General features: G+C 43.5%; 1 protein-coding gene across 1 annotated transcript; it reads right to left on the bottom strand.

The window, feature by feature from the left end:
* Window positions 1–6387: 6387 nt before the first annotated feature.
* LOC135195276 (uncharacterized) lies at window positions 6388–15074 on the bottom strand. The gene is made up of 8 exons (XM_064221535.1): window positions 14508–15074; window positions 13942–14417; window positions 12820–12940; window positions 11628–11772; window positions 11450–11539; window positions 8848–8902; window positions 8090–8117; window positions 6388–7185 (listed from the first exon to the last, which is right to left on the bottom strand). The coding sequence occupies exons 1-8, from the start codon at window positions 15072–15074 to the stop codon at window positions 6388–6390; spliced, it is 2280 nt and encodes a 759-aa protein (XP_064077605.1).
* Window positions 15075–16035: the final 961 nt, after the last annotated feature.

The following is a 16035-nucleotide window of genomic DNA, read 5'->3' as shown; positions in this document are numbered from 1 at the left end:
AGTAGTGAATATATGAAAAGTGAGAACGTTGGTTTTCTGTATATGTAAATTTGTATTCGTCGTGTCTCTGATTATTAAAACATCAAGAAAAGGAATTTTGTTGTCTGTTTCCCATTCAACTTAAATTTGATGCTGGGCACTAATGCGTTTAATTTTGAGAGGAATTCATTAAAATTACCCCACTTATCATCCCAAAATGTTAGTATGTCATCCACGTATCTCATCCACAGCATGTTTTTGGGTTTTATTGCATTTATTACTGTAGTTTCAAAGTATTCCATGTACAGATTGGCTAAAATAGGACTTAAAGGACTACCCATACTACACCCGAATTTTTGCTTGTAGAATGATTCCCGAATGAAAATACGTTATTAGATGCACATAATTCAACTAACTTTATTATTTTGTCAAGTGCCAAGGAAATGATCTGAATAAGGGGATAATTTTTCCTTAAAAACTGAAGAACGTCCTGTACTGGTACTTTTGTGAATAGGGAGTCTACGTCAAGGCTTAAAATTTTATGTTGTGAAGTGGTATAGTGCTTCTCTGAATTTGTGACAAAAGTCTTCCGAATGTTTGATGTGACTGGGAGAAAAAGTGCCTAAAAATAAAAAGGAAAAGGAAAGGAGGCCAGCTAACCATTTAGAAATTTTGTAATTGAAAGCTCCGGCGCATGAAACGATGGGTCTGAATGGAAGATTGTCTTTGTGAGTTTTGGGAAGACCATAAAAGTAGGGTAATTTTAGGATTAATTACTTTAAATTTCTCTAATAGTTCAATACTCTTTTTGTCTTGGCCAATTAATCTTCTTTCCGCAAAAAATTCTGTGGGAACGTTCTGGAGGGGATTTTTCGTCAGTTTTTCGTATTTGTGTCGCTAAGGAGCTGGTTGATTTTGTCGAGGTAGAAGTCTTTGTCCATTATTACAATTTTGCCGTCTTTGTCGGATCTACTTATTATAAATCTAACTTTTTAGCGAGTGGATGGCTATCATGAATCTGCGGGGAACAGGATATTTCTTATGAAGGTCAGTTTAAAGCATTTAGTAACACTCCTTTAAACATATCTCTTCACGGCTGTAGTTTTGTCAGATATGAATTTATCAAAAGCCACTATGAAGTCTAGGTTGTTTTTTGCGGTCTGGCATTAGGGCAAAGGATAAGCCTAAATTTAAAACTAAATGTTGATTTACAGTAAGGGGGTGTTGGATAAGTTTAAAACTTTGTCTTGTTGTTCAAGATTATTCCATGCGCTATTATCTATTAGGTTATTTAACTTGCGTAAAAGTCTGTTGGAATGAGTCACGCTATTATAGGCAGCAATGTCGGAACAGAATGAAATCAGATACCTGTATACGTGGTCGTAGTGAGGAGGCGAAGATTAGATTGAGTTCCGTATATCACTCTGCGTAGCACGAACATGTCGTTTCTCGTATTGGTGATTCTTTCTTTCCAGGAAAATCTTGTGTGATAGAGGGAAGGGGTTTGATTGCAGGAGTCCAATCTGCCCGAATCCGTACATTTTTGAAGTACTTGTTCTTTGAGCATTCTTCCAAAAAAGTGTTTTGGTTTTTCAGCCGGTGTAGTCTGTTCAGTTCTTTTCAAACTTGCGGAAAACTGGCTTGACTTCTGGAAGAGAGTGAAGAATATCGTGGAAAGGCGGTTGAATTCCATAATGGGCTGACAATGACTGGTAAAAGTGTTCTGTAACAACAGAATTCCATCTAATAAAAGGAGCCCATAAAAACACCAAAATGTAGAGAGAAAAGTACTATATTTCAGAGACTGCTGCTCTCTCTTCAGGTATATGAATGAGAAAAGTTTACAGAAAAGGTGTATTATACCAAGAGATTCGTCCACAAGTAAGCCAATTTAGGTCACCCCCGTGATAATCTTCCTTTAATTTCTTAAGCGTTGGTTGAATGAACACTGCGTCGACGATGTCTGATGTCCATTCCCTTTTGAGATGTTCATTACCTGCTTCTCTTTTTATTAAGGCCGATTCCATCATTTGACTCTTGTACCGGCAGTTGCTGCTATAAATTACACGTGACATATTCAGTTTATTCTATGGTTATGTTCATTTATATGATTGAAAATAGCCGAGTTCTGTTGTCCATACCTAAACTGACCGTTTGTGTTGTATTAATCTCTGGGGAAGTGATTTACCTGTAAATCCGATGTAAGATCGGTCACAGTCCTGGCATGGGATTTCATATACCCCAGAGTCTTTGGGCGATATCTTTTTTTGTGTTGGACGTTAATCAGGGAAGATTATCAGCGGGGGCGGTGACTAAATTGGCTTACTTGTGGACGAATCTTTCTTGGTATAAATACCACCTTTTCTGTAAACTTTTCTCATTCATATACCTGAAGAGAGAGACAGCAGTCTCTGAAATATAGTACTTTTCTCTCTACATTTTGGTGTTTTTTTATGGGTGGGGGCTCCTTTTATTAGATGGAATTCTGTTGTTACAGAACACTTTTACCAGTCATTGTCAGCCCATTATGGAATTCAACCGCCTTTCCACGATTCTTCACTCACTTCCAGAAGTCAAGCCAGTTTTCCGCAAGTTTGAAAAGAAACTGAACAGACTACACCGGCTGAAAAACCAAAAACACTTTTTGGAAGTAAGATTAATTGGCCAAGACAAAAAGAGTATTTGAACTATTAGAGAAATTTAAAGTAACTTAATCCTAAATTACCCTACTTTTATGGTCTTCCCAAAACTCACAAAAGACAATCTTCCATTCAGACCCATCGTTTCATGCGCCGGAGCTTTCAATTACAAAATTTCTAAATGGGTTAGCTGGCCACCTCCTTTCTCCTTTTTTAGGCACTTTTCCTCCCAGTCACATCAAACATTCGGAAGACTTTTGTCACAAATTCAGAGAAGCACATATACCACTTCACAACATAAAACTCTTTTAAGCCTTGACGTAGACTCCCTATTCACAAAAGTACCAGACAGGACGTTCTTGCAGTTTTTAAGGGAAAAATTATTATCCCCCTATTCAGATCATTTCCCTTTTGGCACTTGACAAAATAATAAAGTTAGTTGAATTATGTGCATCTAATAACTATATTTTCATTCGGGGAATCATTCTACAAGCAAAATTCGGGTGTAGTATGGGTAGTCCTTTAAGTCCTTTTTATTTTAGCCAATCTGTACATTGAAATACTTGAAACTACAGTAATAAATGCAATAAAACCCAAAAACATGCTGTGGATGAGATACGTGGATGACATACTAACATTTTGGGATAATAAGTGGGGTAATTTTAATGAATTCCTCTCAAAATTAAACGCATTAGTGCCCAGCATCAATTTAAAGTTGAATGGGAAACAGACAACAAAATTCCTTTTCTTGATGTTTTAATAATCAGAGACACGACAGAATACAAAATTTACCATACTAGAAAACCAACGTTCTCACTTTCATATATTCACTACTTTAGCTATCATGACAATGCTATCAAGATAGGTCTAGCTAGCAACCTATTCTTAAGAGCCTTACGAATTTGTTCCCCAGATTTCCTGGAAAAAGAATTTGAACTAATTAGCAAGCAACTTTCATCTTTAAAGTATCCTGACCATATAATTGAGAAAGCAATTCAAAAAGCAAACGTAATTTTCTACCGACCCCCTAAAGACAAGACCAGAGACACACCAACAATAAAATAAAAATTCCCCACCTGGAGACGATTAAGAGAGTAACTCACACCCTTGGGAAAGGAAAATCCAACCCTTTGCATTTACTACCACCCAAATACCTTAGCCAAATCCCTGATTAACGTCCAACAAAAGACATCGCCCAAAGACTCTGGGGTATATGAAATCCCATGCCAGGACTGTGACCGATCTTACATCGGATTTACAGGTAAATCACTTCCCCAGAGATTAATACAACACAAAACGGTCAGTTAGTATGGACAACAGAACTCGGCTATTTTCAATCATATAAATAAACATAACCATAGAATAAACTGGAATATGTCACGTGTAATTTATAGCAGCAACTGCCGGTACAAGAGTCAAATGATGGAATCGGCCTTAATAAAAGAGAAGCAGGTAATGAACATCTCAAAAGGGAATTGGACATCAGACATCGTCGACGCAGCGAGTGTTCATTCAACCAACGCTTAAGAAGATTAAGAAGATTATCAGCGGGGGTGACCTAAATTGGCTTACTTGTGGACGAATCTCTGGTATAAATACCACCTTTTCTGTAAAACTTTTCTCAACTCATATACCTGAAGAGAGAGACAGCAGCTCTGAAATATAGTACTTTTCTCTCTACATTTTGGTGTTTTTATGGGCTTCCTTTTATTAGATGGAATTCTGTTGTTACAGAACACTTTACCAGTCATATATATAGATATATATATATATATATATATATATATATATATATATATATATATATATATATATATATATATATATATATATAAATCTCTCTCTCTCTCTCTCTCTCTCTCTCTGAATGAACAGTAAAACCTGCTCTAGAGATAAATGAGCACACGATGTCTCCTCGGATGGACTAACAAGTCTTGGAAACATCCTAATCCTTGTAACTCTCTCTCTCTCTCTCTCTCTCTCTCTCTCTCTCCTCTCTCTCTCTCCTTCAACTTTGGCCTTCATTAATTATCTGTCTCCTTTAGGCTAGCAATGGAACTTGCTTAGCTTGACTATCAAAATACCAAGATACCATAAATTTTCTTTGCTATTGATAGCAACTAACAATGATTATCCTAAAGGAGCTTGATGTACACATTACATTATCTTAACTTAATCAGAAGAAGACGTTCAAGGCAAAAAATCCTATAAAACTAACTGGAACATTTTTATTCTGATTTAATGTACTTTTATGTAACTGTTACAGTATGAAAATTAGCGTTAATTACTTTTTGTAGTTTATAATCTAACAGAAGTGTGGGTTATGTATTTGATTTCCCTGGAACGTGTTTTACGCAGATTTTTTTTTTTATCAAGCACGCTTCTGCAATACATTTTCTTAACCTTACATATCATATCATGTCGTTTTCATTGTTGCATTTATTATTTGACGACATTATTGACTCCGTTATTGTTTTTAAATTGCCACAGTTTCTTCGTTACACATCTTTGAGAGGCACAGTATTTAATTGTTGTCATTATCATCCGTATTAAACAGTATTATTTACATTTGTGTTCTAATGGTGCGTTCACACCAAATGCGTCACCTTACATAGAAATGGGGTTGTTAGGATTTTCTACTTTATTTCTATATTGCATTTCAATTTACGAATCAAGTTATGTTCCAATAAACGTGTACTCCTTTATATTTTATTTTCACTTTTATATAGGACAAAATTTTATATAATTAAATTTCGTTTTACCTTTTCTTTGTTTGCATATGATGTAAATTTAAAATCTCAAAACTTACCTGTAGTTTTTGAAAATCATTATGGTTGAGTAGCTGATTATTATATATAATATATATTATTTCTCTTGATGTCTCGGCTAATTCATTTAGAATTATCTATATCTTTTTGTTATCTTGTTACAGTTAATAAAAATAAAACTTAGCTTAGAAAAATGGCTATTTTTTGCTCAGTTCCAATTGCCCGCCTGTAGTTAGTATTATTTTTCTTATAGACAAAAAGGTAAATAAAGGAAAATCCCTAAATTTTAATAGATAAGATGATAAGAGACCAGACGAAAAACATCCGTACTGCAAAAAATTCCTTCTTGTTCTTATAAACTTGAGAGCTAAAAAGATCCAGTAAGAGAGAGAGAGAGAGAGAGAGAGAGAGAGAGAGAGAGAGAGCAGAGAGAAGAGAGAGAGAGAGAGAGAGAATAAATTGCAGCAAATTTATAACACCTAGAGACAAGGCATGATTAGAAATCTTTCAGAATGTTTCCTGCTATATTTTGATAAATCGAAATATCTCTTGTAAAATATTGAAAATCAAGGAAAAAGTGAGAGATACAGTGGAGAGTATATGAACTGAGTATTCCAGTTTGAAGAAAATTGGCAGCAGCTGTTGTGGGACGTTGTTGTCCAGATTTTGTTCGAAATACGGAGAGAAGTCTAACGCAAGGATAGTCATCTTGTGTATAGGCTGCCTATTCACTTGTGGACTCTATTGTGAAGTTCAGGTTGGAAAACTCAACAGGAACGAGCTGAGGTGCCTTCTAGAGGAACGAAATCATCGCTTCAAGAGGCTGGATAGGAAGCACGGTGTCCAGGGTGAACGGAACGAGCAGATGGAAGATGATGTTTGACAGCTGCGAGGAGTGAAGGATAAATTGGTTTGGCAGCTGAAGAACCTCCAGGGGAATTACAGATGCCTGGAAAAGGACAACAGGCGTCCCGGGACAGGTGGGCAAGGCCCGCCACTCGTCACGGGCAGGCGTCCCGGGACGGGGAGGCGAGGCCCTCCAGGCATCCCGGGACGCGCGGGCGGGGCCCGCCAGGCGTCACGGGACGAGCAGGCGAGGCCCACCAGGCGTCCTGGGACGGGCAGGGGAGACCTGCCAGGTGTCCCGGGACTGGCGGGGGAGACCCGCCAGGCGTCAAGGGATGCATGGGCGAGGCCCACCATGCGTCCCGGGACGGTCGGGGGAGACCCGCCAGGCATCCCGGAACGGGCGGGTGAGACCCGCCACGCATCCCGGGACGGGCGGGCGAGGCCTGCCAGGTGTCCCAGGACAAGTGAGCGAGGCCCGCCAGGTGTCCCGGGACGGGTGGTCGAGGCCCGCCAGGCGTCCTGGGACGGGTGGGCAAGGCCCTGCAGGTATCCTGGGGCGGGCGGGTGAGGTCCGCCATGCGTCCCGGGACGGGCAGGTGGGAGCCGCCAGGCGTCCCGGGGCGGGCGGGCGAGTTCCACCTAGGCTCCCGACACTGGGCTTGGCGAGACTCAGCAGGTGTCTCGGGACACGTGGCCGGGCAAGGCCCGCCAGGCATCCTGGGGCGGGCGGGTGATGTCCGCCAGGTGTCCCGGGCAGGCGTCCTGGGATGGGTGGGAGAGGCCCGCCAGGTGTCCCGGGACGGGTGGGCGAGGCCCGCCATGGCGTCCTGGGGCGGGTGGGAGAGGTCGCCATGCGTCCCGGAACGGGCATGTGGGAGCCGCAGGCGGGGCTCCCGGGGCGGTTTCGGCGCCCGGGAGTTGGCCACTAGGCGTCCCGGGTGGACACGTGTCTGCGTGAGGGCTCAGCCCATTGTGTCTCGGGACACATAGGCGGGTCGGAGGCCCGCCAGGCAGTCCCGGGGCGGGCGGGTTGAGTCCACAGGGCGGCTCCACTGGTGACTGGGGCGAGCGAGCGCAGCCCGCCAGGCGTCTTGGGAGACGTGGCGGGCAAGGCTCGGCAGGTGTCCTGGGACGGGCGGGCAAGGCCCGCCAGGCGTCCCGGGACGGGCGGGTGTTACGGACCAATTCTTAAATACTTGAAAAGTACTGCCGCCAGATTCAGGCGCATAACATATTTGATTTAATGTCCTTTTTATCACATTATATTTATATAGCTTTAGCTGTAATAATAATGATCTTCAGCAGAAACATTAGAGTGGAATAATAAAACATACGAAAACATTTTAAATAATTATTAACAAAAGAAAACCCAATAAACAAACTTATTAATGAAAACGTTACAAAACAATCCAAGTGAAAGTTACAATAGTTAACTAGGCAATGAAATTCTGAAGTTACAGTTTCTTCAGTTTCTTAAACGGAGGTGAGGCAAGTATTATATAATTAATAAATACTGATCCAAACAAATGATCAGGGGGACACCCCACGGGGAACATCTGCAAGAGGGACAAAATCACGTGTTGCTACCAACAATCAACAACAGGGCTAACTTCCTCGTTGAGACTAATCCTCATTAACTATACATCGTCCGGGAATATATGCCGTGCAAGTTCATTGAAGCATTCAGCTTCCACAAAGCGCGCTTTCTCCATAAATTCGCTACCCTCGTAGCCAACGATGCACGATTCCCAGGTCGACCACCGAAGTATAGCCAAAATCACGCTCGCAACACACAACTACTAGAACGTCCACCCTCTTCTACTGCAGAGTTCCGTGTCCTAGCCTGAAGTATACCTCACGCCTCCTCCTAACCGTCACCTGCCTGTAACAGTAATATTGACATATAATTAGGGAACTATGGTATTTGTAGAATAGGTAATAACCCAAAGCAGTAGTTTTGGAAAGAACTATTTCCTACAAACTATCACGGGATCGTAACACCCCCACCCTTAACAAAAAAATCACATTGATTTTATGTAAAGTGAATGCTAGCAAGCAAAATAACCTTAGTAGCAATATAACCTGCAGATTTCTTTCCAAACCCTATCTCCGTAAAGAAAAACAAAGTTGTACACAATAACTCCTTTACAATAGTCAAGTAAAGTATATAATCTACAGACTAAACAAAACATAGGGAACCTTACAAAAATTTCCAATAGAAAAGAAAGCAAATAATTACATATACAAAGCAAATATGCGGGAATAACAACATTACACTCTAGACAGGGCATCTGGTATTTTATTATCTTTCCCAGGAATGTGAATAATTTCCAAAATTATTAATCCTGCAAAAACATTGCCCAGCGGGTAAGTCTACGATTTTTATTATTGAACTGCTGGATGTATTTCAGTGGATTGTGATCTGTATATACTATAACTTTACCACTCTGAGCACTAATATATGCCTCGAAATGCAGAAGAGCTAATATAAGAGCAAGAGCCTCTTTTTCTATCACTGAATACTTAACCTGATGCTTGTTTAACTTCTTAGAAAAATATGAAATCGGATGACTTACTCCATCCTCACACACCTGCAGCAGAACAGCACCTACCCTTGATCCGAGGCATCTACCGCAAGGCTAAAAGGAAGTTCAAAGTTTGGTGGCCCTGAGAACAGGACAAGAAGTCAATACACTTTAACGATTTCAAATGATTCTTTACATTTGTCATCCCACACAAATTTGGAATGCTTTCTCAACAAGTTGGTTAAAGGTGCAACAACATCGGAATAATTAGCAACGAAACGGCTGTAGTAACCAGCCATTCCCAAGAATCTTTGCAATTCCTTCTTTGATGAAGGCACAGGGAATTCTTTGATCTTTGCAACATTAACCTCTTTAGGAAGTGCTTCACCTTTCCCAACTACATGACCCAAAAATGTTACAGTAGCTTCACAAAAGACAGATTTACTGAGATTAATCACCAAACCAGCATTGGACAGAGCAGTTAACAATTCCTCCAAAATCAACAGATGGGTTTCAAAGTCATTAGAATAAACTATTATATCATCAATATAAACAATACAATTTTTTATTCCCCGAGTAACCATGGCCATTAATCGTTGAAAAGTGGCAGCGGCGTTCCGCATGCCAAAGGGCATCACTTCGAATTGATACAAACCATCAGCTGTCACAAATGCCGATACCTCTTTTGCTCGATTAGTCAAAGGGACCTGGTAATATCCTTTTAGGAGATCAATTTTCGTAATGAACTTTGAATTTCCTACCTTATCAATGCAATCGTCAAACACGCGGAATAGGAAAAAGAATCTGCCTTTCGTTGCTTGTTGACCTTGCGATAATCAATGCATAATCGACTTTGTCCATTCTCCTTTGCAACAACTACAATTGGTGAGCTCCACGAACTGCTGCTGGGTGTAATTAAATTATTAGTTAGCAAATAGTTTATTTCCTTTTCAACAAATTCTTTCTTAACAGGATTTAATCGATAAGGGGCTTGCTTAATTGGCGTTTCACACTCCAATTCGACATCATGCTGTAATAAAGTGGTCCTACCTGGTGTATCTCTAACAGTCTCGGGAAACTTCATTAACACTTTCCGTAATCCATTAATTTGGTTAGTACTCAGGATAGGACTTCTACACACATTAGGTAACAAAACAGAATTATTACCCGGCCAAGCAAATTCTTTCTCCGAAGTTACACATTTCGAATTAACCTCCTCTGAAACAGACAAAACCACTGCTTTCTCTCGCTCAAAGTACTTTTTTAACATGTTTAATATGATATTGCAAATTACGATCAGGAAGCTTAATAATGTATTCAAATAATTCACTTTGCTTAAAACTTCAAAGGGTCCCAAAAACTTATTCTGTAACGAACCTCTTACACCCTGTGACAAAACCACAAGTACTTTATCTCCAGGAACAAAGAATCTTTCCTTACTTTTTAAATCATACAGAGACTTCATCTTACTTTGACTCTTCAGTAAATTACTCTTTGCTATTTCCCACATTTCGTAAAGCTTGCCCTTACCATCATGAATGAAATCAGCAATATTCACTTCGCTCGGCCCATTACCTTCCCAAAACTTCTCTTAACAAGTCTAATGGACCTCTTACTTTATGAGCAAACACCAAGTTGAATGGAGCAAAACTTGTCGACTATTTGGCATAGAGCGTACTGCAAACAACAAATAAGGAAGATATTCTTCCCACAAACCAACCTTTTCATTGCACATCTTCCGAATCATTGCCTTCAAAGTTTGGTGGAACCTTTCCACAATCCCTGTGACTCTGGATGGTATGGAGTAGATGATTTTATGCTCAATTCCAAAATTCTTAAACTGCTGCAGCAATAATTTGGATAAAAAATTTGTTCCACGATCAGACTGGATGGTTTTAGGAAGACCAAACCTAGAAAAAATAAGTGATCAAATGTTTGGCAATGACCCTAGCTTTCTGGGACTTTAGAGGGATAGCCTCGGGATATCTAGTTAACCTGTCTATGATAGTTAGTACATACTCAGACCTACTTTCGAACGAGGTAAGGGACCACTACATCAATGACTACATGTTCGAATGGTTCTCCTAAGGAAGGAATGGGAGAAAGGGGAGCCTTAGGAATTACCATATTAGGTTTACCAGAAATTTGGCATTGGTGACACGTCTTACAATATTTCTTGACATCTCTTTTCAGACCTTTCCAATAGAAATTTTTCCTAACCCTGTCAAAGGTTTTAGTAATACCCAAGTGACCAGCAAACAAATCATCATGACGCTTTCTTAATATACCATTTATCTGAATTTAGAAGGTACAACAATTAACCTATGCTTCAACAATTTCCCTCTCGTTTTCGATAGGAACAATTACTTTATAAAGAACTTCATTATCCACTTCATAATCCACTCCTTTGTACCCTCTTCCAACTTAATTTTAATATTTTTAATCTCCAAGTCCTCATTTGAACCTTTACTAAGTCATCTCTATTCCAATTCATTACTTCTTCAGAGCAAATAGATTTATTGTTACTTACGTGCACCAATGAATCTGCATTAAACAAACTTCCCAAGTCAGGATGCTCAACTTCAAAATCGGTACTTTTACCTGACCTAGTTGTCACAAGCACAGTTTCAGGTTTGAGTACTAACACCTTGTGGATTGATAAAAACTGTAGGATTACAGCTTACTTTACCTTGAGCAAGATCATTTGCCAAAACAACATCAACCTCAGGTATGGGGAGAGTATCAACAACTGCAAACTTAGACTCGCTGGCAACAATGTCTGAAAAAAAATATAGTTCAACTACCGGACAAGATATCCACTCGTTCCAACACCTTAATAATAAGCTTATGCTCATTCAACCACTTACTGCCCCCTGGAATGGCTTTCCGTAGAATTAAAGATTGAGAAGACCCTGTATCTCTAAGTACATTGACATTATGACCCTCTTGCCAATTTTCAAGTGTGCTGATTTTACCTTGAGATTTAAACCACTTAAAGTCGTCATCCACTACCTGTTTATCATTAACGAGCATGACAGAATCCTTCTTAGGACACTTAGCAGCTATATGCCCATTTTTCCCACAACGAAAGCAAGTTACCCTGCCCTGGTACTTAGATTTAAAAAATAAAATGGGGCTTTTGGGGAGAAAGCAGGACCACTCTTAACTTGATTACCATCATTAGCAGTTACATTAACCCCTGTAGTCAAATTTACCAGTATTTCATAAGCAATTATATTTACCTAAAGAACAGCAGGCTTAGAATAACTACGGTGTGTGTAACACGTACTCATCAGCTAACCGAGCAGCACTCGCTAAATTGTCAATTTTCTTTTCATTTAAGAAAATACAAAGGTCCTTTATGGTAAACTTGTGCCATTAAAATTTTCCAATAAAGATTAAACTGACAACAATTTAGCATACTCACTCTTGACATCGCTGGATCTCAACCAATTTTCAAAATGCTTCTCCATTTCACGAGAAACAAACTCCACAAAAGTTTGATTGGAGGATTTTCGACTGTCACGAAACTTTACTCGTAGGCTTCAGGAACCATCTCATAAATCCTTAAAATGGCTTCTTTCACTTTAGCATAATCTTGACTATCTTCCAACGACAGAGAAGCCCAAGCCTTTAGAGCCTTCCCGGAAAAAGCAGTCTGAGCCATGAATGCCCACCTATCCTCACTCCACTTGAAAATTTGCCGCCTACCTCTCAAAGCTATGAAAAATTCTACGACGTCACTCGTCGTCAAACTTTGGTACGTACTTCAACATACGGGGAATCTTCATTACCAGAAATAGGAGATCGGGAACCAACCCGTCAACCTGGCCAATTCCAGCCTCGATGATCACGTTTCTTCTGCTGTTCATTTTCTAACTGCTTCATACTCAAGTTCATGTTTCACCAGTAAAGCCGGTTTCTGTTTCATTCTTCAAACTCTAGTTTTTTTTCTAAAACTGCTTGCATACTAAGTTCATGTTCCCACAGCCGCTTCTGTTCATCTTCAAACTCAAGTTTTTTTCAAATCCAGTTTGCAGTGAAGTTTCACTACCTCACAGTCTTCGTCGATTTCTTTTCCTCTAAAAGCTTGAAGTCAACGTCCACTCCATCCGGAGCAAAATGCGCTATGATACCTTTCCTTATGTCATCATTAGTACTACTAACAGTAAAACTCCAACTGTAAATAATCCGACACAACCAGCAGTTCCGAGTTTTTAATATTAAACAATTTACTACGCCAATCGTCTCTCCTAAGAAAACGAGTGGCATCGTCATTAGTTTCAATTTCCATGTTTTTACCATTAATTACACCATCCAACCTAATGACACTGCTGAAGATCCCGCTGAGGATGCCACAAATATGTTACGGACCAATTCTTAAATACTTGAAAAAGTTTACTGCCGCCAGATTCAGGCGCAATAAACAATTTAATTTAATTTAATGTCCTTTTATCGCATTATCTTTATATAGCTTTAGCTGTAATAATAAGGATCTTCAGCAAAAGAAAAATTTAGGTTAGTGGAATAATAAAACATACGAAAACATTTTAAATAATTATTAACAAAAGAAAACCCAATAAACAAACTTATTAATGAAAACGTTACAAAACAATCCAAGTGAAAGTTACAATAGTTAACTAGGCAATGAAATTCTGAAGTTACAGTTTCTTCAGTTTCTTAAAACGGAGGTGAGGCAAGTATTATATAATTAATAATACTGAATCCGCTATGATCAGGGGGACACCCCACGGGAACATCTGCAAGAGGGACAAAATCACGTGGTTGCTACCAACAATCAACAACAGGGCTAACTTCCTCGTTGAGACTAATCCTCATTAACTATACATCGTCCGGGAATATATGCCGTGCAAGTTCATTGAAGCATTCAGCTTCCACAAAGCGCGCTTTCTCCATAAATTCGCTACCCTCATAGCCAACGATGCACGATTCCCAGGTCGACCACCGAAGTATAGCCAAAATCACTCGGTTCGCAACACACAACTACTAGAACGTCCACCCTCTTCTACTGCAGAGTTCCGTGTCCCCCGCCTGAAGTATACCTCACGCCTCCAACGTCACCTGCTGTAACAGTAATATTGACATATAATTAGGGAACTATGGTATTTGTAGAATAGGTAATAACCCAAAGCAGTAGTTTTGGAAAGAACTATTTCCTACAAACTATCACGGGATCGTAACAGCGGGCGAGGCTCGCCAGGCGCCCTGGGATGGGCGAGCGAGGCCCGCCAGGCGTCCTGGGGCGGGCGGGTGAGGTCCGTAAAGGCGTCCCGGGACGGGCAGGTGGGACCCTGCCAGGCGTTCCGGGGAGGGCGGGCGAGTTCTGCCAGGCGTCCTGGGACACGTGGCGGGCGAGGCTCAGCAGGTGTCCTGGGACGGGCGGGCGAGGCCCGCCAGGTGTCCCGGGACAGGCAGGCGAGGCCCGCCATGCATCCTGGGGCGGGCGGGTGAGGTCCGCCAGGTGTCCCAGGATGGGCAGGTGGGACCCGCCAGGTGTCCCGGGGTGGGCGGGCGAGTTCCGCCAGGCATCCCGGGTCACGTGGCGGGCGAGGCTCGGCAGGTGTCCTGGGACATATGGCGGTGAGGCTCGGCAGGTGTCCCGGGACGGGTGGACGAGGCCGCCATGTGTCCTGGGACTGGTGGGCAGGTGAGGCTCGTCACGTGTCCTGGGACGCGCGGACAAGGCTTGCTACATTTCCCATGACGGTTGGGCAGGTGAGGCTCGCCAGGTTTCTCAGGAGGGGTGTTCGAGGATCACCAGCACCCTGGGAATGGGCGGGCGAGACTCGCGAGGTGTCACGGGACCTGTAGCGGGCGAGGTTCGCCTGGTGTCCCGGGACACGTGGCGGCCGAGGCTCAGCAGGTTTCCCAGGACACATGGCGGGTGAGGCTCTGCAGGTGTCCTGGGACGGGCGGGCAAGGCCCGCCATGTTTCCCGGGACTGGCGGGCAGGTGAGGCTCACCAGATGTCTTGGGACGCGCGGACGAGGCCTGCTACATGTCCCAGGCATTGTGGGCAGATGAGGCTCGCCAGGTTTCTCGGGACCGGTGGGTGAGGTTTGCCAGGTACTCCGGGAACTGGCGGGAGAGACTCGCGAGGTGTCTCGGGAAAGGTGGGGGATTCTAGCCTGGTGTCCCGGGAACGGGAGGGCAAGGCTCGCTAGGTGTCTCTGGACGGGTGGGAGAGCCTCCCCGTGTCCCGGGAATAGGGTTAGGCTCGCCATGTGTCCAGGGAACGGGCCGGGTGAAGCCCACAGGTACTTACTGGGCCGGGAAACTGGCGGGAGAGACATCGCGATGGTGTCCTCGGGAAACGGAAAGGGTGGGGTTGGATTCTAGCCAGGTGTCCCGGGAACGGGAGGGCAAGGCTCGCTAGGTGTCTCTGGACGGGTGGGAGAGCCTCCCCAGTGTCCCGGGAATGGGCGGGCGAGGCTCGCCATGTGTCCAGGGAACGGGTGGGTGAAGCCCCCAGGTATCCCAGGACAGGCGGGTGAGGCCTGCCAGGTGTCTTGGGATGGGCGGGCGAGGCTCGCCAGGTGTCCCGGGACACGTGGCGGCAGAGGCTTGGCAGGTGTCCCGGGATGGGCGGGCAAGGCCCACCATGTGTCCTGGGACTGGTGGTCCGGTGAGGCTCGCCAGGTGTCCTGGGATGTGTGGGCGAGGCCTGCTACATGTCCCAGGACGGGTGGGCAGGTTAGGCTCGCCAGGTTTCTCGTGACGGGTGGGCGGAGTTTGCCAGGTACCCCGGAAACGGCCAGGCGAGACTTGTGAGGTATCTCAGGACACGTGGAGGGTGAGGCTCGCCAGGTGTCCCAGGACATGTGGTGGGCGAGACTTGAGGTTTCCTGGGACACGTGGCGGGTGAGGCTCGACAGGTGTCCCGGGACGGGCGGGCAAGGCCCGCCATGTTTCCCTCGACTGGGTCGGGCAGGTGAGGCCCGCCTAATGGGTCCGGGACGTGCGGGCGAGGCCCGCTACATGTCCCAGGACGGGTGGGCAGGTGAGGCTCGCCAGGTTTCTTGGGACGGGTTGGTGAGGTTCGCCACGTACCCAGGGAATGGGCGGACGAGACTCGCGAGGTGTCTCGGGACAGGTGGGGAAGGCTAGCCAGGTGTCCCAGGAATGGGAGGGCGAGGCCCGCCAGGTGTTCCCTTTCCCGGGACACCTGGCCGGTCTTGCCCGCCCGTTCCAGGACACCTGGCGGGCCTCCCCCACCCTTCCCAGGTGTCTTGGGATGGCCGGGTAAGGCACGCC

The sequence above is a fragment of the Macrobrachium nipponense genome, chromosome 16, assembly GCF_015104395.2.
Source record: "Macrobrachium nipponense isolate FS-2020 chromosome 16, ASM1510439v2, whole genome shotgun sequence".
NCBI lineage: Eukaryota > Metazoa > Arthropoda > Malacostraca > Decapoda > Palaemonidae > Macrobrachium > Macrobrachium nipponense.
Note: the sequence above shows the minus strand (reverse complement) of the source record. Positions and strands in the feature narration are given on the sequence as shown.

Bases quoted from the DNA above. Each gene is read 5' to 3' on its own strand.
- LOC135195276 (XM_064221535.1), bottom strand. From the start codon at position 15,074: ATGTCTCTCCCGCCAGTTTCCCGGCCCAGTAAGTACCTGTGGGCTTCA. The intron at 11,773-12,819 runs GTGAGGTAGTGA...AATGATAAACAG, and splicing joins AAAAGAAATCGACGAAGACT to GTAGTGGATGACGACTTTAA. The intron at 8,118-8,847 runs GTAGGTGCTGTT...TTACTGTTACAG, and splicing joins GTAGATGCCTCGGATCAAGG to GCAGGTGACGGTTAGGAGGA.